General features: G+C 56.2%; 3 protein-coding genes across 10 annotated transcripts; 1 reads left to right on the top strand and 2 right to left on the bottom strand.

The window, feature by feature from the left end:
* The first annotated feature begins 504 nt into the window (after positions 1-504).
* On the top strand, positions 505-13,334 carry SRRT (serrate, RNA effector molecule). Of its 4 annotated transcripts, none has more exons than XM_047089510.1 (20): positions 505-794; positions 1,056-1,195; positions 5,359-5,487; positions 5,754-5,900; positions 6,160-6,348; positions 8,187-8,356; positions 8,487-8,671; positions 8,883-8,981; positions 9,486-9,603; positions 9,797-9,951; positions 10,260-10,321; positions 10,436-10,514; positions 10,784-10,972; positions 11,273-11,446; positions 11,555-11,708; positions 11,980-12,173; positions 12,351-12,507; positions 12,708-12,797; positions 12,917-13,043; positions 13,150-13,334. In XM_047089510.1, the coding sequence occupies exons 2-20, from the start codon at positions 1,074-1,076 to the stop codon at positions 13,223-13,225; spliced, it is 2,616 nt and encodes an 871-aa protein (XP_046945466.1). In that variant the 5' UTR covers positions 505-794; positions 1,056-1,073; the 3' UTR covers positions 13,226-13,334. The 4 variants fall into 4 exon arrangements, with proteins under 4 accessions (XP_046945466.1, XP_046945465.1, XP_046945464.1 ...); XM_047089509.1 differs by having other exon boundaries at positions 506-794; positions 9,794-9,951; XM_047089508.1 differs by having other exon boundaries at positions 507-794; positions 12,696-12,797.
* Positions 13,216-14,488, bottom strand: UFSP1 (UFM1 specific peptidase 1 (inactive)). The gene is made up of 2 exons (XM_047089545.1): positions 14,466-14,488; positions 13,216-14,137 (listed from the first exon to the last, which is right to left on the bottom strand). The coding sequence occupies exons 1-2, from the start codon at positions 14,486-14,488 to the stop codon at positions 13,495-13,497; spliced, it is 666 nt and encodes a 221-aa protein (XP_046945501.1). The 3' UTR covers positions 13,216-13,494.
* Positions 14,489-14,566: 78 nt separating this feature from the next.
* Positions 14,567-20,280, bottom strand: ACHE (acetylcholinesterase (Cartwright blood group)). 5 transcript variants are annotated; one of them, XM_047089500.1, is made up of 6 exons: positions 20,215-20,275; positions 18,920-19,107; positions 17,546-18,625; positions 16,696-17,180; positions 15,768-15,937; positions 14,567-14,924 (listed from the first exon to the last, which is right to left on the bottom strand). In XM_047089500.1, the coding sequence occupies exons 3-6, from the start codon at positions 18,602-18,604 to the stop codon at positions 14,803-14,805; spliced, it is 1,836 nt and encodes a 611-aa protein (XP_046945456.1). In that variant the 5' UTR covers positions 18,605-18,625; positions 18,920-19,107; positions 20,215-20,275; the 3' UTR covers positions 14,567-14,802. The 5 variants fall into 5 exon arrangements, with proteins under 5 accessions (XP_046945456.1, XP_046945457.1, XP_046945453.1 ...); XM_047089497.1 differs by lacking the exon at positions 14,567-14,924 and adding an exon at positions 15,396-15,655; XM_047089498.1 differs by lacking the exon at positions 14,567-14,924 and adding an exon at positions 15,396-15,655 and having other exon boundaries at positions 17,546-18,628.
* Positions 20,281-20,658: the final 378 nt, after the last annotated feature.

Genomic DNA, 20,658 nt, shown 5'->3' on the forward strand with positions numbered 1-20,658 from the left:
CCAAGCATTGGTTGGGGATAAGACAGATTTGCCGGTGTCGCTTACAAGACGGGGCGCCTCTGTTGAGATACAGCAGTCACAGGGCTTTGCATATGGTGCATACTGAGGCAGCAAAAAGCCTGGTTCTCTGCTGCAGCACAAAATGGTGGGAGATGCTTTAAAATGGTTGCTCCACCCCGCTAAACGCCTGCATTCCCCAACTCCCTGCCCTGCGCCAGGAGGAGAAAACCGCCCCGATGAGGTCAGGAGGCGCCCAAGCAGGGTGGCTGGGGGGACAACAACTGGACACGACTGGTTCAGACCCCGGACACATCCGAGTGACAACGACCTTCGACCTCAACGGGAGGAAGCGCTCCTTCACGCCCATAAGGCTCTACAACCCGGCCGAGGTTTCGCTTGGTCCACCTCGGCTCCCGTAATTTCTCTCGTCCGCGCGCAGTTCTCGTTCCAGAGAGCACGCGAGACTTCCGGTCCCCGCCCCTTCCCATCATTCCGCGGTGCTCCCAGCCTCTCGCTGTGTGCTTTAAGTTCCCGTTCAGGCCGCGGGGGACTACTTTGTGGTTGGGGCCCCGTCCCGACGGTGACGCAGGCGCAGCGCGAGCGGCGCGCGCCGACCGCCCATCCCCGGCTGTCCCACTTTTCTTCTCGTCTCCTCGGCCTCTTCGCTGAGAGCCTCGCGTCTCCGTCTCACCGTCCGCGCCGCCCTCGTCGCGCGCCCGAGGCGAGAGGCGGGCCCAGGTCTCCCGGAAAACTAGCCCGCGGGAGCGCGAGACTAACGGCCGCGAAGCTCCCAGGTGGGGGAGGGGCGGGGCCTGGAGAGTCGGGGCTGCGGCGGGCGGGCGGGAGGGAGGGGGTTCGGGCGGGCGTGGGCAGGGAGTTCCTGGGGGCGAGTTGTCGGAGCCGTCCACCTGCGCGGGAAGAGGGCTTGGGATGGCGGGGACAGTGGAAGGCTGGCCTTTGCGGAGGGAGGCGGGCGTGCTGCCCCGGAGCAGCTCTGGGTCCTTTCCTGCCCTGGTCATTGTTCCGCACCCTGACCACCTCTGTCCGGGCTCCAGGCCCCCTCACACCGCACCATGGGGGACAGTGACGACGAGTACGACCGAAGGCGCAGGGACAAGTTTAGAAGAGAGCGCAGCGACTATGACCGTTCTCGCGAAAGAGATGAAAGACGTCGAGGAGACGATTGGAATGACCGGTAAGACTTCCTTTTCTTCGTTTTCTCACCCTGTCTCATTCTTTTGCACTCCTCCCTCGTTGCATTGCCTTTATTCGTTATATAGGGCGAACCACATGAAGTCGCTTATGCTTGACCGTTTCCGGTCGGTCAACCTATTCGCTATTTGCCAAAGAGCTAGCTAGCTACGGCTTGATTTTGAAACGTATGTGAAGTCGAAGCAGTAGACCTAAGAGTTGGAGTATGAAGAAGTAATGTTTTTAAAATGCATGCATTTTCTTGTTTGTAAATTACTCCTCAAAGGTGTGGATTCAAAGGAAGTGACGCTTTCGAATTGACTTGACTTGGAGAGGTTGTCAGATCAGACCTCTTCCCTGGCAAAATATGGTTAAATATCTTGTAGTTGTCTTCCCTAAAATCAGGAAGAGTTCTTTGGACAGTGACGGTTAGGTTAGTTGGTTAGGTTTGACTTAGCTAGTCATTAGTTTTCTGGGATGTTCTGGAGTTAATTATCATTAAGGTGTTTCCACAGAGAGAGGTGATTTCAAACAAACTAATGAAGTTAAGGGCAACCGTGCAAAATTTTGTAAATATAAAGGACACCACGAATCTAATCAGCAATATCAGTGCTGATGACGCTTGATTTGGAAACATTACCAGAAAAAAAGAAAAAAAAAAAGCTTGAGGTGACTTACTGTAATAGTATTTAGTCATTCAGTGTCATTTTGAAAAAACAGTTCGGGAAATCATTCAATTTGTATCTCTTCACTGGGGGGACTGTGGCTCTTTGTTTTCCCTGGTTTCTCTAAGAAAGAAGAAAATCAAAATTGTTCTGAATTCTGAAGATAGGTAGGAAGTGTTTGTTGTAATTAAAGAGTTTATCGTCTGGAGCTTGGAGTGGGGGGCAAAATGGCCTTGGGTGTGCCCTGCAATTGAGTGTATATAAGAGATCATCCTAAAGATGGTTAAGTGTTGAAAGAACAGATCTTAGAACGGAGGGGAGAGTAGAGGTGGAGGTTATATGTCAGAGAGAGCTGCAAGAAAGTGGCCCTTAGCAAGACTTGGAAAGATGATTGAGAATTCCCCAGACACAGATTGAGTGAATAGTGTGGAGTTGGGGACATAACATTGTGTGCAGAAAAGAACCCATAGTCTAGTTTTTTTAGGGTAATGGTTCTCAAAATGTGGCCCACAGGCCCTCAGGATCTGTGGTGTTACAACTATATTTTTCATAGTAACTTGAAGGAGTATGGTCATTTTCTCTGTTGGTTCATAAGTATTGGGGGGAAAACCATTGGTGTCTTAGTGCAAATAAAGGCAGTGGCACCAAACAGTTAAAAAAAACACAAACAAAACAGGTTCACTTAATGTCCTTGATGAAGCAGTAAAAATTTTAAATTCTGTTAAGTTGAATTCTTGTCTGTGTGTCTCTGTAACACGATGAGTGAGAAATCTGCATGAAGCATTTATGCAGCGTATAGGAGTACAGTGGTTACCTCAAAGAAGAGCTGAGTTTGGAGTTGAACTAACAGGTGTGTGGTTGCTTTGGTGAGATGTCGTTTTTACCTGAATGAAAGATTATTGGACAGTGGTTATTCCTGTTTGGGTATTTGAGAGACATTTTTTTGAAAAAAGACTAAGGATCTATGTTACTTCAAGGAAAATTGTTAGCTTTGTTGCCAGTGAGGAAGTGGAACTTGGCAGTGAAAATTGAAATTTTAGAAAACTTTTATCTACCAGTGTGAGTTTGACAGCCTCCCATTACTTTAAGACTTTTCTGATGAGCTAGGTGGTAATGCTAATAAATATAATGTTTTGATATCGTATAATGAAATGTGCCAAGATCCATTCACAGAGCAAGATAGAACAATGGATTTAAATGTAGCAGAGTAGAAAATGTTCCTTGTGGGACACCTGGGTGGCTCAGTAGTTAAATGTCCAAGTCTTTTTTTTTTTTTTTTTTAACATTTGTTTTTGAGAGGGGGCGGGGGTAGAGAGTATGTGAGTGGAAGAGGGGCAGAGAGGGGGACAGAAGATCCAAAGTGGGCTCTGTGCCGACAGCAGAGAGCCTGATGTGGGGCTGGAGCTCACAAACCACTTAAGAGAGATCATGACCTTGAGCCTAAGTGGGCTGCTTAACTGACTGGCTGTCCAAGTGCCTTAAACGTCCAACTCTTGTTTTCGGCTCAGGTCATGATCTCACAGTTTGTGATATTGAGCCCCTCCTCTGCCTCTGTGCTGACAGCATGGAGCCTGCTTGGGATTCTCTTTCTCCCTTTCTCCCCCTCCCCTGCTCTTGCATGGACCTGCTCTCTTTCTCTCTCAAAATAAGTAAATAAACATTTTAAAAAAAGGTGAGGGGGGGCTGCCTAGGTGGCTCATTCAGTTGAGCGTCCAACTTTGGCTCAGGTCATGATCTCATGGTTTGTGAGTTTGAGTCCTGCGTCGGGCTCTGTGGTGACAGCTCAGAGCCTGGAGCCTGCTTCATATTCTGTGTCTCCCTCTTTCTCTGCCTCTTCCCTGCTCATGCTCTGTGTCTCTTTGTGTCAAAAATAAATATAACCATTAAAAATAATAATAAATAAATAAAAGAAACTGTCTCTTGTCAAGTTTTGGGTAGTATCAAAGAATATCCCTAGTTTCTTGAGAAGACTATTAAAAGGATTCCCTTTTCCATCTGCCTATCTGTGAGGCTAGATTTTCTTCATATTTTCAACCAAACAATGCATTACAGTAGATTGAATGTAGAAGCAAATGTGAGAATCCAGCTGTCTGTATTAAGTCAGGCCTTGAAAAGATTTGTTAAATGTAAAAACAATGTCACTTTTCTCATTAAATGTTGTTTTGGAAAATAGCTGTATTTTCATAAAAAGATATAATTTATGTTGATATGTAACTTCACAATTAATAGGTGTTAACTTTTTGTTTTAGTTTCTTTATTAATGTTTTTGTTTTTTTTTTGAGAGAGAGTGCGAGCGAGCAGAGGAGGGGCAGAGGGAGAGAGAGGCACAGAACCCGAAGCAGGCTCCAGGCTCTGAGCTGTCAGCATAGAGCCCGAAGTGGGGCTCGAACCCACGAACCGTGAGATCATGACCTGAGCCAAAGTCGGACGCTCAACCGACTGAGCCACCCAGGTGTCCCTTTGTTTTAATTTTGAGTACAGTATTGATGCCATCCACGTAAGCAAACACTCTTCGATGTGCACAATAGCGTTATTTATTTTTTAAATGTTTGTTTACTTTTGAGGGAGAGAGTGTGTGAGCGGGGAAGGGGCAAAGAGAGGGAGACAGAGAATTCCAGTGAGGCTGTGCTGTCAGCGCAGAGCCTGATGCAGGGCTCAGACTCAGGAACCGTGAGATCATGACCTGAGCCGAAACCAAGAGTTGGATGCTTAACTGACTGAGCCACCCAGGTGCCCCTGCACAGTAATTTTAAAGAGCGTAAGGTGGGGATGGGGGACTCAAGACCAAAAGTTGGAAAACTGCTGGGTTAGAACAAAGGATTTTCTTTTTAAGGTTGGGATGGAGATGGCGGGTGACTAGTGGAGAGGCTGGAATGACAGCAGGAGCCAAGGTTATGAAGAGTGTTGTATACTGGCATTTAGCAAGGAAGGGCATGGCTTGATCACCTCTGTGTTTGAGACAGATCGCTTTGACATTAGAGGAGTGGGAGGGACCAGAGGTGGATACACTGGTGTTGTGGTTACAGGAGAGAGGACCAGGGTCAGGGCACAGGGACTAGGGAAGTTGGCAGGCAGGGCAAGGAAGAGGAAAGCCTTGATAGGCACTGAGGCAGAGGATTAAGAAACCAGTAACAAATGAGGGGTGAGGGTGACACTTGATAAGTCGGATACCTGGTGATGTGCTGATACACCCGAGAGTGGGAAACGGGACGAGGGAGGCAAGTTTGGGCTTGAAGTGGTAGAAATGACAGGCTCAGTTCTGACCTGAATTTGAGTGGCAGTGGCCATAGTGGTGGGTGTTTGGTGCTGGTCTGGAGGAACAGTTGGACAGCCATCAGTGTGCGGGTGACGGCTGAAGCAATGGCAGTAGGAAAGTTTGTTTCTGTTTAGAGAATGGTTTTGTAATTGTAGGCTTTTAGTCTGGTGTCTCAGGATAGGAAGGGCATGTCTAGGAGTGTAAGCCGGCTGTGTCCTCTGACCGTTACTTGTTCTTAATCGCCAGAGAGTGGGACCGTGGCCGGGAGCGCCGCAGTCGGGGTGAATATCGGGACTATGACCGGAATCGGCGAGAGCGCTTCTCTCCTCCCCGCCATGAACTCAGCCCCCCACAAAAGCGCATGAGGCGAGACTGGTGAGGTGGCAACGGTTTCTCTGCCTTCTCTCCTTAGCCTCAGTTCCACCGGGCCTTGGCTGTCTGTTGGCACTTTGGCTGAGGACTGTGTCATTTCCTTTCCTATAGGAAGTTGGAGGACTTCCTATAAACCCCCCTTTTTTTGTCCCTTTAAACCCTTGGGTGAGAGCCCACATTCCATATGCCCCTTCCTCTGTCCCGTCTTCCTTCGTGCTCTGGAGACATGATGCCCTTCTCTGTCTGACTTTTGTGTCCCCTACCCTCAGGGATGAGCACAGTTCTGACCCATACCACAGTGGCTATGAGATGCCCTATGCTGGGGGGGGTGGGGGCCCAACTTATGGCCCCCCTCAGCCCTGGGGCCACCCAGACGTCCACATCATGCAGCACCATGTTCTACCTATCCAGGCCAGGTAAAGACCTGGGGTTCTGGGGTTCCTGGGAAAAGGGAGTTGTTAGGTTCGGGGGATGGGTTGGGGTTGCCAGAGACCGCAGCTGGAGCCAGGAAGTGGGTTAGGTACAGAGGGGTGCCTGTGGGGGCGGGAAGCAGTTGGTGCCTATGGTGTGTGTCCGTGGTGGGCAAAGGAAGGGGGCAGCTGGCTACCTCGGCCCCCCCCATCCCCCCCACCCTCTTCCCCCACAACCAAGACTTCCTGACCGGGCCCCCCCCAGGCTGGGCAGCATCGCAGAGATTGACTTGGGTGTGCCACCACCGGTGATGAAGACTTTCAAGGAGTTTCTCCTGTCATTGGATGACTCTGTGGACGAGACTGAGGCTGTAAAGCGTTACAATGACTATAAGCTGGATTTTCGAAGGCAGCAGATGCAAGATTTCTTTTTGGCTCATAAAGATGAGGAGTGGTGAGTGCCCCCGTTTTCCTCCTGTCTGTTCCCTAGCATGTGTCCCCTGGCCCCGCCAGTGGAGCCTGCAGCCCTGTCCTCTCCCATTTTCCCCGATCCAGAACTTCCTGGGGGCGGGGGATGGGAAGGACAACAGCATTGGCTGATGGGTTCTCCTCCTCACTTCACCGTCTGCCACGGCCTCCCGCCCCACCTCGCTTCCCCTCTGTCCTCAGTGAGTGGGACACCTCCAGGCAGCTGGCCAGAGCCACCTGTTCCCTTGGGGCAGCAGACAGACTGCTTCCCACTTGCTGGTATTGGGTCATTGTCATCCCTGATCGCCGGGACCCTGTGTGGCTGTGGTGTTCTCCCAAAAGCAACGAGTGAATCCAGACAAGAAAAAGCAAAGATCTCAGGGTCGTTTGACAGAAAAGAATTTTGAATTTTTTTTCCTTTTGTGGATGTTTTGATTTTAATCAACCATCTTTTCCCCCCTTCCTGCTCCTCCTCCTCCTCATCCTCTTTCTGCTCCTCCTCCTTGAAAAGAGCCAGAACTGGGAACTACACCCGCTCATCGACGGAGCTCGGAGCAAACCCACCTCCACCCCCACCATACCCAGCCCATACATGAGCCCCCTGGGCTGAGCCGCGCTGCCCCGGCCAGGCAGACAGGCAGGGCACCGCTGTGCACAATGCAGCGGTTTAGCTGAATGTGATTGCTCAGGCAGCTAGTCAGTCAGGGCCCCCACCGCGGAGCCCCGCGGGGGTGGGGCATCTGGGCCGGGACGCCCCAGCCAGGAGCCAGCCGGTGGCCCACCTGCCAGCATGGGCCCTGGGCGCGGCTAGTTAAATCTTGAGCTCTGTTTGACCAAGCGGCCAAGGTAAAGATCCTGGAGGTGACGCCTGCGGCTTTCCTTTCCTCTCACGCTCAACTTGTGGTTCTGTTTTGTCTGTCACTGCTCCCTCTTTCTTCTTTCTCTGTGTCCTGGTCTCATTCTCTCATTTACCTTTTGTTCTTTCTTTGTCCCTGTCCTTGCACCTCACCTAACATTTCTTTCCTCTGGTTTTTTCAGTTTCTCTGACCTTTAGTTGTTTTTCCCTTTGTTTTCGATTTCTGGGACTTTCTCACACTTTACTTTTCTGTTTTTTCTCATACTCCTTTCTTCTGCGCCCCCCCCCCCTTCTATTATAAATGTTTCCTTTTCATGCTCCACCCTGATCCTCCGCCTGCCTCTCTCTCCCCCTGTGGGCAGTACCTGAGGTTACAAGGGCACTTCAGTTTCTCCCTTTGGTCTTTTCCTGTCCCTCCACCATCTCCTTTTCTTCCCAAGGGGGGAGAAAGCTTTTCTGCCTTTTTTGGCTTTTCCTGTCTGGTGCATTTCAGGTTTCCCTCTGTCTTCCACCTAGGGATGGAGGGAGTTGGTGGGAGCAGTCCTTTTAATTACTCTAGTTTGGGTTTTACAAGGAGAGGGAGGTTCTTTGGGGCCTACTATTTCCTTAGCCTTCCTCTTGGAAGCTTTGGGAAACTACACTTTTTCAAGTTAGTGTTTCCCAGAGACTCAGGGCGATCATTCTGCCTCTCTAACCCTGGCCTCTCCCTGTAGTCGTTGCTCTTCCCAAATCCAGAGCTCTTAGTTCCTGGCTCTCCCCCAAATCTTCTCCGAGCAGAACTTCTGGTTCCTTTTGGGGGTATTGGGTGGTTCTAGTGCACCCCTCTCCCCAGTCTTTCTGCTTTCATGGTTTTATGTGGGTGTGAGAGGATGGGGGCTAAGCCCTGACTTTCCTGGGCCCCTCCCCATGTCCTGGCCCTGGCATCCAGTGACTATTTTGTCTCTTCCCCTCCCCACTTCCTTTCCCAGGTTTCGGTCTAAGTACCACCCAGATGAGGTGGGGAAGCGTCGGCAGGAGGCCCGGGGGGCCCTGCAAAACAGACTGAGGGTATTCCTGTCCCTCATGGAGAGTGGCTGGTTTGATAATCTTCTCCTGGACATAGACAAAGCTGATGCCATCGTCAAGATGCTGGATGCGGGTGTGTAGATTGGGAGGGGAGGAGGGTGTCTGGTAACCAAGATCTTGGCTGGGAAATAGAAGTCCATTGACAAACCAGAGGCAGAAGGTCACAGCCCTGGGATTGTGACCTCTGCTCCCTTTGTTGGCAGCTGTGATTAAGATGGAAGGAGGGACGGAGAACGATCTGCGCATCCTGGAGCAGGAGGAGGAGGAGGAGCAGGCGGGAAAGCCTGGGGAGCCCAGCAAGAAAGAGGAAGGCCGGGCTGGACCAGGCCTGGGGGACGGAGAGCGCAAGGCCAATGATAAGGACGACAAGAAAGAAGACGGCAAACAGGTCTGTGGGCTGGGCTTGCTGGGTGCTGCCTGTGAGCACCTGGGGAGGAGAATAGAGCAGCTTCCGTGGCGGGGGTGGGGGGACCGGAAGGTTGTATCCTGGTCCAGGGAGAGGTGGAGGCAGACTTCTGGGCTCAGCTGTAGGGGAGGGGCGGGGCTCTGATACAGATTGAAGGGAAGATTGACATGCCTGTGATTGTCTTTACCTGCAGGCTGAAAATGACATTTCTAATGATGACAAAACTAAGAAATCTGAGGGTGATGGGGACAAGGAAGAGAAGAAAGACGACTCTGAGAAAGATGCCAAAAAGGTAGGGTAGGGGCACCTGGTGACTCAGTCTGTCGAATGTCCAGTTTTGGCTCAGGCCGTGATCCTGTGGTTTGTGGGTTCGAGCTCGCATCAGGCTCGCTGGTGTCAGCACAGCCTGCTTTGGATCCTCTGTTCCCCTCTCTCTGCCCCTCCCCGCTTGCACTTTCTCTCTGTCTCAAAAATAAATCTTAAGGGCGCCTTGGTGGCTGAGTCAGTTAAGCGTCCAACTTCGGTTCAGGTCATGATCTCACGGTTCACGAGTTCAAGCTCCACGTTGGGCTTGTGCTGACAGCTGAGTCTGGAACCTGCTTCAGATTCTGTGTCTGTCTCTTTGCTGCCCCTCCCCTGCTTGTGCTCCTTTTCTAAAAAAATAAAACATTAAAAAAAATAAATTTAAAAAAGTCTTAAAAAAAAAACAAAAGTAGGGTGTTTCTTGCTCGGGGGTCAGTGTCAGGACTGGCGTCCTGGCTATCTGACTCCCCTTGTCTTGCTGTGCCTCTCACAGAGTAGCAAGAAGCGGAACAGGAAGCACAGCGGTGACGACAGCTTTGACGAAGGCAGCGTGTCCGAGTCGGAGTCCGAGTCCGAGAGTGGCCAAGCTGAGGAAGAGAAGGAAGAGGCTGGTAGGTTTTATTCTGTTTCTGTTCCATTCTCTTCCTACTGAATAGGGGTAGGGGAGGTGACGGTGGGTGAAATTGATAAAGGAGGGGGGGGCCTTTGGGGAGATGATGTAGCAGGAGTTTGACAGCTTCTCTATCTTCCCTTTCAACACTGACAATAAAAATTCACCAACTCCCACCGCTTCCTGCATAGAAGAAGCACTCAAGGAAAAGGAGAAGCCCAAAGAGGAAGAAAGGGAGAAGCCTAAGGACACTCCGGGGCTGGAATGTAAACCCCGTCCCCTCCATAAGACTTGCTCCCTGTTCATGCGCAACATCGCACCCAACATCTCGAGGGCAGAGATCATTTCTGTGAGTGGGGAGAGCGCTACTGGGGGCAGGAATGGCATCCGGGCTCCATCTTTGGCGGTGGGAAGAAGATAATCTGGCTCTGCTTCTAGCATATCCCTGTTTCTCTAATAGGGAAGCCCCCTTCTCGCGGGCCCGGGTCTTTTGTGGGCAGGCCCCGGTTGCATCATTGCTCTTAACGTCCTTTGTTGGTTTTTCCTTGCTTGAGTAAAGATTCAAAGACAATTCTAGGGTTCTGAGGACGTGGGGATTAGAGGAAGAAGTGTAACGTTGACTCGCTCAGTGGGGTTTCTGTTCCTCTGCTTTTCCAGCTTTGTAAAAGATACCCCGGCTTCATGCGTGTGGCACTGTCAGAACCCCAGCCTGAGAGGAGGTGAGGAATGGAGAGAAGAGTGACCCTGGATACCCTGGAGATAAGGTGCAGGGGAAGGGTAATGGCCAGCATCTCCTCCACCAGCCAGGATTATGCTGACCCTTTCTTTTGTAGGTTTTTCCGCCGCGGCTGGGTGACCTTTGACCGCAGTGTTAACATCAAAGAGATCTGTTGGAACCTGCAGAATATCCGAGTAAGTGCAGAATGGGCTCTCAGTTGCACACAACCTCGGATTCCTTTGTTCTTTGATTCACCCGTCGAGCCCCCTATTTCATCCACTCAGTCTGCTCACATTAAGAATATGCTGTTGTCTCTGGGCTGGGCTCTGGGGCTGTTACTGCGAGTAAGACCTCTGGTCCCTTTTCTCCGTGAGCTCAGTCTAATCACTGATCTAATTAGTAGGCCAGTCTTTGAGTTGCTGCTTTTTGGGGCAAGTGTTGGTAAGCTTTTTGTTCCCTCCAGCTCCGAGAATGTGAGCTGAGCCCTGGTGTGAACAGAGACCTGACCCGTCGAGTCCGCAACATCAATGGCATTACCCAGCACAAGCAGATCGTGCGCAACGACATCAAGTTGGCAGCCAAACTGATCCATACGCTGGATGACAGGACCCAGCTCTGGGCCTCTGAGCCTGGGACACCTCCTCTGCCAACAGTCAGTGACTCCCCGTGGAACTTTTTCAAAAGCAGTCATGTCTGCTTGGGCACCTCTGGTCTTGTCTCACTTGATCTGTAGTGTTGACCCCTTGTACTTGGGCTCTCTATCTGGGCAGCACCTCCAGCTTCCAGCAGGACAGGTTGGCATTAGTGATGATTTGCTAGGGATAGAATGAATAAAAAAAGACAAACAATGAAACAGTGGTAATAGGCCCAGAGAACCCTGGATTCCTTTCTGCTTCACGTGAAGAGGTTCCTGGGCTTCTCTGCCTCACCTGTTCTTTTTCCTCCCCACCAGAGTCTGCCCTCCCAGAACCCAATCTTGAAGAATATCACGGACTATCTGATTGAGGAAGTGAGTGCGGAGGAGGAGGAGCTGCTCGGGAGCAGTGGGGGGGCCCCCCCTGAGGAGCCCCCTAAGGAGGGGAACCCGGCAGAGATCAACGTGGAGCGGGATGAGAAACTGATCAAGGTGCCCGCAAGAGCAGAGTGTGGCAAGCGCAGGCGGGCAGGATCCTCCTGGTTTAGAGCATCGGAGGGGCAAGAGTGTGGTGAACTCACAGCTGCTCATTTCTCTTAGGTTTTGGACAAACTCCTCCTCTATTTGCGCATCGTGCATTCCCTGGATTATTATAACACGTGCGAGTACCCCAATGAGGATGAAATGCCCAACCGCTGTGGCATCATCCACGTTCGTGGGCCCATGCCACCCAACCGCATTAGTCATGGAGAAGGTGGGCTCCCAGCTTCCCCAGTCCTGATTCTCCTTTGGTTTCCCTTTCTCTTCAGCTGCCTCTGGCCTTAGATGTGTTTGGATAGCAGTGCCCTACCACCCTCTCCTTTTATCCCCTCCTTTTTGATTGTTGATGCCAGCGTGGGGCTCAAACTCACAACCCTGAGATCACCAGTCACGTGCTGTAGTGACTGAGCCAGCCAGGTGCCCCTTATCTCTTATTCCTTGCTTCTGGCTCCCCTCTCCAACCTGTCGTCTGTTCCAAATCGCAGTGCTAGAGTGGCAGAAGACATTCGAGGAGAAGCTGGCTCCACTGCTGAGTGTACGGGAATCTCTTTCAGAGGAAGAGGCTCAGAAGATGGGTCGCAAAGACCCCGAGCAGGAAGTGGAAAAGTTTGTCACCTCTAACACTCAGGAACTGGGCAAGGATAAGTGGCTATGCCCTCTCAGTGGCAAGAAATTCAAGGTCTGGGATGTTAGGGAGTTGTGCGCTAGACCTGTGGGAGGAGGGGGTGGGGCCAGAAGCCTCCTCAGGCCTGGGGAGGAATGGGCTCCGTGGAATAGGTGGGGGAGGGGGGGGAGGTGTGATCATCCTTCCACGTTGCTTGCCGTGTTCTGACTGACCCTTTTCCTCTTTACTCAGGGCCCTGAGTTTGTACGCAAACATATCTTCAACAAGCATGCAGAGAAAATTGAGGAAGTGAAGAAGGAGGTGGCGTTTTTTAACAACTTTCTCACTGATGCCAAGCGCCCAGCTCTGCCCGAGATCAAGCCAGCCCAGCCACCTGGCCCTGCCCAGAGTAAGATACGATCCATGAGGGTCTGCCACATTCCCTCTCCCTTGACTATTCAAGGACTCTGGTTTTCATACCTTGTGGTCCTCTGAAAACTTGTATCCCACCCTCAGGCCATATTCCTAAAAGCCAGCTGTCATTCCCCATTCCCCCCCCCCCCCCCCCCGCAGTAATTCATGTTCCTGTCCATGTTGTACTCCCCCCAGGCCTGACCCCGGGACTCCCCTACCCACACCAGACTCCACAGGGCCTGATGCCCTATGGTCAGCCCCGGCCCCCCATCTTGGGCTATGGAGGTGAGTATAGGAGGGACATGACAAGGCTTGGTGGATTATGAGGGGCTGGGAGAAAGGGAACTTAACCAAGGTGTAGTTGAGGTCACAGGTTTTCGACTCAACACTGATCTCTCTCATAGCTGGTGCCGTCCGCCCTGCAGTCCCCACGGGAGGGCCTCCATACCCTCATGCCCCCTATGGTGCTGGTCGAGGGAACTACGATGCCTTTCGAGGCCAAGGAGGTTATCCTGGGAAGCCTCGAAACAGGTGAGAATGAGCTAAGGTGTGATGTGCAAGCTTTCTTGCCCTCTTTAAGCTCTCTTTTAGGGACCTTCAACTCTCCTTCCATCTTACCTCTTTTTTTATCTCCCAGGATGGTCCGAGGAGACCCACGGGCTATTGTGGAGTACCGTGACCTGGATGCTCCAGATGATGTGGATTTCTTTTGAGCTTTTCCTCATTCCTGGTATCGTCTATACTTGTGACTGCCTCCTCCCATCCAGTTGAGAATTTTTTGTACGTTCAACCCTACTGCCAATAAAAGCACTTCCATAGTGACTGTTTATTACATACCACCCCAAATTCTCCCCCCCCCCCAAGATGGGCTCGGGCCATCCATTTTATGGACTTCAAAGGCCCAGCGTAGCTTTTACGTTTAGGAAAGGGGGTAGGTGACTGTGTTTGGGGCCAGAGACCTCTCAGTTCTGGGACCTTAGCCTCAGTCCAGTGCGTGCTGCTGCTTTTGGGAGTTGCGGCTGGTCAAACACAGGTTGTAGAAGGAGTTGTGGTCAAAGGCTGTGCCCACCTCTCTCCATCCCACCCACCCAGCAGCCTGTAGTTCACTAGGGTTTTTCGCGGCACCCCAGAAGTGAGGGTCCAATATCAGAACATAGGCTTCCGTGCCCGATCCCAGGCAAACCCCCAGCAAGGCCTTGGACTGGGCGTCCGCATCCCCCCCAACCATTACAGGCCCCCCGCCCCCTGCGAAGTGGGAGTAAAGCGTCTCCAGTTCCCCCTGAAGCCCTGCTCCACGGGGTATGTGACATAGGCGCCCCTGGGGCCCTCCGAAGTGGTCGAGACAGAGACTGGCTTCTACACAACCGATCCAGCTCTGGGAGCCCCGGAACCCCGGGGGGCTTGTCGCCCATGTCCTCCAGGGCCGCCTGCACTTCGGCCAGCCCGGGCACGCCCGCGGGCCGGCCCTCTGGCCATGAGCACAGCGTCTGCAGGGTGCGGTAGCCGCAGCCCCAGCCCCGGTCGTCCAAGCCGTCGCAGCCGTAGTGATAGTAAAGGTAGTGGCCCGAGAGGAGGGCCAGGCGAGCGGGGCCGCGGCCGGGCGGGGCCAGGCCCAGGTGGACGTCCTTCAGCGGCTCCAGGGCGGTCGGCGGGCGCGGCGGTGGCCGAGACCAGGCTGATGTGTCCTGGCGGCGCGGAGGGAACTCCGGCTCCAACTCTCCCTCTCTACCCTGGGTGTTGGGCTAGTCGCAGGCAGGACCGGCGCGCGGGCTCTGCGGACGCTCTCGCCCGGTCTCCGGTGGCGGCAACAAAGGCGCGACCCGCGTGGGCTAAGAAGACAGCGATCCCCGAGGCTCCCACAATGCACCGCCGCGCCGCCGTCGTGGTTACTGCGCGGGCGCGAGCCCCGCCTCCTAGGGCGGGGCGGGGCGGGGCGGGGCGGTGGGAGCGGGCGCGCTCCGCCCCACTACAGACATCCGCAAGTTCACCTAGCTCTGCACCCGCCCCTCCGTCTACTCAGTCCTGGTGTTTGAGGCCCTCTCCCCGCTCCCTAGTCGCGCACACTCCTGTGGCTGTAACAGTTTATTGGCAGCCCAGAGGGGCCAAGGCACCGCGGGGGGGGGGGGGGGAGGGGGCTCGGCCCGAAACATGCAGAGGACGGGGAGCCTCCGGGGAAAGTCGGGGAGGTGGGCTTCTCTGTGTTATATCCCAGCCCTTAAATAAATAGTATATACAGCTAGGGGGCCGGGCGGGGCGGGCAGGGCGGGGAGACGTGGGGGTCCAGTCTGGGTCACAGGTCTGAGCAGCGATCCTGCTTGCTGTAATGGTCAAACTGGTTCTTCCAGTGCACCATGTAGGAGCTCCAGCGGTGGAACTCTGCCTTCCACTGGCGCTCCGCCTCGTCCAGCGTGTCTGCGGCCAGGGCGCCCGGCAAATGGGTTGGAGGAGGACAAGGGGAAGGTCGGGGAACGTACAAGGTGGGGGGCGTGAGTGCAGGAGGATACAAGGAGAACGCAGGATGGCACGTAGGACGGTGGAAAGAGGACCAGAAGAATACGCGAAAGACGAAGACCAGAGGAAGGATGAGGGTGGAGGCGGAGCCAGAGAAGGATGGCGGGAAGGAAGGCGGAGGGAGGAGAAAATGACCGGAAGATAGGGGGGCAGAAAGGATCAGAAGAGGGAGGATCCGTGGGTTGGTGGGGGAAAAGAGAAGAGACAGAAATGGTTGACGGTTATAGCCCCTCAAGGGGGTGCTATCTAGCTCCTGGCCCTCCCTCTCCGCCCCCCCCCCCCCAGGCTCAGGCTCCAAATAATTCCATTTAAACAACAAAGTCGTGTGGGTCCCTGAGACGGGTCGTAAGTCACCACCCCCTCGCAGCACTGGCCAGTTTGAGTCTCTCTGTTTGAGGAAGGAGGGTGCGCTGGGTCGGAGATCCCTGAGTGGGGCCCTTCCCCACTGTCCGACCACTCATTAGAGGAGGGGCCCCCTGAGGCCGGAGGGGTAAGTGGCCTTGGTCACAGCCGCAGGAGTCGGGAGAGGAGGAGGAAGAGGAGGAGAAGGAGGGGCAGGGAAAGGCCGGGCCTGGGCCTCGGGGCAGCCTCCCCGTGGGCGGGGCCTGAGCAGGTGCTGGGAGCCTTCGAGGCTGGGGGGGGAGAAGAGAGGGGTTACACCCGGCCCGCTCCCACTCCCCTCTCTCTCTTCACTCCCCCTTTCTGCCCTCTCCCGCCAGCCCCTGCCCGCTGGCCCCTGCCTACCGGTTGCGCTGAGCAATTTGGGTAGGAAGCGGTTCCAGAAAGCGCAGGCCTGGGCGCGCAGCCCTCGCCGAACCTCCAGCGGCCGCAGGTCCAGGCTCACATACTGCTGCGCGCCCGCCGTGTATGGTGGCCACTGCGGGACTTTGGGGTCTCGGGGGTCATTGGGGTCCCTTCGGAAGGAAAGGGCAGGCTCAGCCTGGGGCAAGCCTGCCTCCCCCCTCCCCTGCCCTTGGGACTGTGGCCTGGAGACCCAGAGCAGGAGGAGGCGGGCTGCTTCCTGACCTCCCCCCCCCCGCCCCCCCCCCCCCCCCCCGCCGTGCCCTTTTTTGCTCCGTGGAGAGCCCATCCCCTCCCTCCCACCACCGCCTTCGGCCCTCCTTCTGGTCTCCAGAATCCCCCATCATCTGGAGCCAACCCTTTCCTCTGCCCTCCCTCTTTCTGCCTTTCCTTGTTTTACCCCTCCATCTTTGTCTTTGTTTCTCCACTTAAAAAACTGAGCCCTTACTATGTAACCAGGCCCAGTCCTCTTTCTTACAAACATCTTGTTTGCTTTTGCCAACACCCATGTGCTGTCCGATTTCCGGTCCCCTTTTTGGGACAGGTAAACTGGTGTGTGAGTATCCATGCAGATGTGCATGCCACACAGCTGCCACAATCACCACGGGGCCGAGTGAATCCAGTTCTGTACAGTTCAAGCTCCTCAGTACTATGGTAACTCCTTTGTCTCCTTGTCTCTCTTTTCTTTGCTTCCCTCCCCCTCTGTCCTTGTCTCTTCAGGAGCTGCCTCCCTGCGGTCCTCTCCAGTCTCCTTTCTTTTGTGAACTTTCCCCCCCTCTCTGGCCCTGTCTCTGCTTGTCTGCCTCTCCCCGTGTCCCCTGCTCTTGCTTCTCTGGCTCCCGGAGGCCCTCCTCCCCTCAGTACTACTGACCCTGTGCGGGCGAAGTTGGCCCAGTATCTCATCAGTCGCTGAGCAAAGGTTCTCTCCTCGGCGGTATAGTTTAGCGAGGGTTCCAGAGGGAGCCCAAAGATGAACTCGATCTCGTAGCCATGGGGCACCCCCATCCAGAGGGGCCAGGAGAGCGTAGACGCACGGTGTTCAAAGATGTAGGCATAGACCCGAGCACCTTGGGCAGCCAGTCGCCCAGCCAGCTGGGCCACGGGGCACACAACGTTGTGATCGCCCACCACATCACTCATGGCCTCTCTCAGGCGTGCGGGGTCCTCAGGGTTCAGCCAGTCTGTGTAATGCAGGACCACAGCCTCGGCAGCTAGGTCACTCGCCTGGGGGACCCCGACCCGCACCCCGGCCAGGAACTGGGCCCGGCTGATGAGAGATTCGTTGTCTTTGCTGAAGCCTGGGGCCCCGTAAACCAGAAAATAGGAGCCCTCATCCTTCACCACACCCACCAGCACCTGGGGGGACAGGATGGAGGAAGGGGGTGGGGTGGGGGGGGCACAGACAGACAGGCAGACAGAAACAGATGGACAAAGAGCCAAAGAGAGCAATAGTTATAGACCCAGAACCACGGAGGAAGAGACTATAAGGTTGGGGAAGGGACAGAGAGAAAGAGAAAATGTACCCACGTTTCCTTTTCTCTCTGTCCCACTGACCACCCTGGGGTCTGAGGTCTCAGGGAGGAGGGTTTGGCCAGGGGCCAGAAGCCCAGGCCTTTGGGAGTTGGGTCTTGAGGTGCCTTCATGCCTGGGTCCCTGGGGGTGTGGGGTATGGGAGAACAGGTCTAGAGGAGTCAGCTCCACCCCGTCCAGCCACTAGTCACCTGCAGGCCGTGGAAGTCTCCAGCATTGATGAGGGCCTCGGGTGTGTCACTGAGGAAGTCTCCATCCACCACGGGCACGAAGGAGAAGCGGAAGACACTTTCCTGAGGCAGCACGTGCCACTCGTGGTCCACCAGATCCTGAGCTGGCCGTGTCCTCAGGCAGGCGACCAGCTCTGTGTCATTGCCACCGGCACCGCCCGGGGGACAGCCTACGAGGCGTGCCAGCAGTGTGGCCCTGCGGCGGGCCTCTCCCACACCCACTGTGGCCCAGGGGCCATTGGGTGCACCGCTCTGCAGCACAGCCCTGTGGAACAGGCCCCGGCTGGGAGGCGACAGCAGGTGCATGCCCACTGAGGCGGCACCGGCGCTTTCCCCAAACAGAGTCACTGACATTGGGTCTCCTCCGAAGGTTGCCACGTTGTCCTGTACCCACTGCAGTGCCAGCCTCTGGTCCAGTAGACCCACGTTGCCTGGGGCCTCCCGGCTCCCTGGTAGGGCCAAGAAGCCAAAGGCTCCTACCCGGTAGTTCATGGACACCAGCACGGTCCCCTCAGCCTGGGCCAGGAAGCGGCCATCATACACGTCCAGGGAGGAGGCCCCACTGTAGAAGCCACCCCCGTAGATCCAGACGAGGACAGGGGTGGGGGACGCAGGCCGGGGGTATGGTGTCCATACGTTGAGGTAGAGACAGTCCTCGCTCAGCTCGCGGTTGGGGTTCCACATCTCGGTGCCCTCGAAGCCAGGGTACAAGGTGTCCACATATTGGTAGCAGACACTTTGGAAGGCTGTGGCGTCCAGCACCCCTGGCCAGGGCCGCTTGGGCTCCGGTGGCAGAAAGCGACGGGGGCCCACAGGTGGCTCTGCGAAGGGGATGCCCAGAAAAGCAGAGACAGGGCCTCCAGGGGCCATTAGGCGGACGCCCCGCAGCTGGCCCCCACGGACCGTCACCAGCAGCTCTGGGTCCTCAGCCTCTGCCCCTCCTCCCAGGAGGAAGAGGAGGAGGAGAAGGATTGGGGCAGCCAGGGAGGGCGTGTACAGGGGACACCAGGGGGGCCTCATGGCTGCCAGGGCAGGCAGGCTCTGCTGGGAGAAAGAAAGGCAGAGGGTGAAGGCCGGAGGCTGCCAGGAGCAAGGAGATTAGGTAACACTCTTGCCCAGGGGTTATCACTGAGCTGCAGAGGAGGTGGGGCAGGTTGGGAGAGAAATGGAGAGAGACAGGCAGAGACAAGGACACAGACAGGGAGAAGCAAGAGGGGACAGAGACGGGCACACAGACACAACACCCAGACAGATGAACGCAGGGAACCCAGATGAGGCCAGAGATGGGGGCAATACCTTCCCGAAGCTGCCCCACAGAGGGCCCACCACCCTCACCTCCTTCCCCCAACGGGGTGGACTGCGTTGGGCCCGGCGTGAGCAGTGTGGGCACCCACACCAGAGATCGCAGTCCACACACAGGCCACCCGACAGGGGCGGGGCCCTCACTGACGGGAGGCGCTGATGGGGAAGCTTGCGGTGGCGTGAAGGCGCAGGCTCTCTGGCGTTGGCCAGGGTCGGGGACCCTGGGGGGTGGGTTGGGCATTCAAGGGTGTGGGAGCTGCAGGTCCCGGGGCACCCCAAATCCCGCTTACTCCACACCCTGCCCCACCCTGCCCTTCCTCATCCACTGTCCGGCACGGGGTACCCGTGGGTGCCGGTCAGCTGCGCACTCGCCTCGCCCAGCCTCAGGGAACAGGCTCGTCAGCCCCGTCCCCCCCAGGACTCGAGTCCCCCATCCATCCGATGCTGAGGGGCACGCTGCCGCCAGTGGGGGGCAGTAGAGACCGAGAAAAGGACGGCGCTCCCCGCCCCGAGTCCGGGAGCCGGGAACTTGGGGCGGGGGTCTGGAGGCTCGCGGGCCTTGCGGAGGGGTCTGAAGGGCGAACCCGGACGCCTGTCTTCTCGGAGCTCCGGAGATCCCCGGCTGCAGGGGCGAGGGGGCTATTTTGGGGCAGCAGCTGCTGCGGTTCCGGCATCTCCAGCCAAGGGATCAAAATTCCCCGGGTCGGAACTCCCCCCCTCTCCCGGCGGTCACCTCTCACCCAGCCAACACCCGCCGCCCTGCGGCTGGGGGGTGGTGGTGGTGGTGCTGGAGATTAACTAGGAAACCCGAGTGAGGCTAATTATAACTCGGGGCTTCCGCTGAGCCTCCCCTTTCCCCAAAATAGAGACGGAGTCCCCGTGGGAGGGGGACGCCTGGGCCTGGAAGGGGGCTTCGGCTGGGCGCTGCGCAGGGGCGCTGCGGTTGCGGGATCTGGAGGGGGGGCAGCCAGCCCGGCGCCAGGAACCTGCGCAGCTCGGGTTCCGCCCCAAGCAGGGGGCGTCGGCCAGTGGTCTCAGACTTGGGCGGGCGGGGGAAGGGACGCTCGGGGGTCCCCACAGGAATTCCAGAGCAGAGGCGGAGGCCGGCCCCGCGGGGTGCAGGCTCCCGCGCGGGCGACCGTAAGTATTCGGCGGAGAGGCAAGAGTTAAGGATGAGTGTGGGGCGGCGGGGGGCGTCGCTGGGCAGGCCCGGGGGCGCGGGGGGCGTCCCGTTTGGGGGCCTGGATCCCTCCGAGAGCGCACATTTTCCCCGGACGCGGAATGGGCCGCGGGCCGGGGGAGGGTCCCGGCCGAGGCGGGAGACTCACCTGAGGCGGCCGAGCCGGGCCGGGCCGGGCCGCGCCGGGAGCTGGAGGCGGCCGATGTTCCCCGGCGCAGGCTGAGCCGACTCTGACAGCCGCCGCCTCCGGCCCCCCGCACACACCCCCTCCGGGCCGCACGGCGCCCCCGCCCGCCCCCGCCCCCGCCCACTGTCTCCGCCCCCGCCCCTCCCCGCCTCCGCGGGCTGCCACCTGCCCTCCCTCTCCCTCCCTCGGAGCCGAGACCCGGAGACCCCGGGGCCCAGACGGGTTCCAGTGACAGACGCCGACAGACGGACAGACACACGGTGACACGACCGAAAGACCCGCCGCGGCGGAGCAGACACGCACAGTGTCAGACGGACAGAAGCTGCGGAGACACACGCAGACGGACACTCGCATGCAGTGACAGCTCCAGACAGAGACCGACATTCACAGACGGACGGACACACG

The sequence above is a fragment of the Lynx rufus genome, unplaced genomic scaffold, assembly GCF_022079265.1.
Source record: "Lynx rufus isolate CCGP_SWC_20201006 ecotype Redwood Valley unplaced genomic scaffold, mLynRuf1.p SCAF_27, whole genome shotgun sequence".
In the NCBI taxonomy this organism is placed as follows: domain Eukaryota; kingdom Metazoa; phylum Chordata; class Mammalia; order Carnivora; family Felidae; genus Lynx; species Lynx rufus.

Bases quoted from the DNA above. Each gene is read 5' to 3' on its own strand.
- SRRT (XM_047089507.1), top strand. From the start codon at position 1,074: ATGGGGGACAGTGACGACGAGTACGACCGAAGGCGCAGGGACAAGTTT. The intron at 10,515-10,783 runs GTAAGTGCAGAA...TGTTCCCTCCAG, and splicing joins GGAACCTGCAGAATATCCGA to CTCCGAGAATGTGAGCTGAG. The intron at 10,973-11,272 runs GTCAGTGACTCC...CCTCCCCACCAG, and splicing joins GGACACCTCCTCTGCCAACA to AGTCTGCCCTCCCAGAACCC.
- UFSP1 (XM_047089545.1), bottom strand. From the start codon at position 14,488: ATGTCTGTAGTGGGGCGGAGCGC. The intron at 14,138-14,465 runs GCCCGCTCCCAC...GAGCCGCTGAAG, and splicing joins TCTGTAGTGGGGCGGAGCGC to GACGTCCACCTGGGCCTGGC.
- ACHE (XM_047089499.1), bottom strand. From the start codon at position 18,604: ATGAGGCCCCCCTGGTGTCCCCTGTACACGCCCTCCCTGGCTGCCCCA. The intron at 15,938-16,695 runs GTCAGTAGTACT...TTCCTTCCGAAG, and splicing joins GCCAACTTCGCCCGCACAGG to GGACCCCAATGACCCCCGAG. The intron at 15,656-15,767 runs GTAGGCAGGGGC...CTCCCCCCCCAG, and splicing joins CAAATTGCTCAGCGCAACCG to CCTCGAAGGCTCCCAGCACC.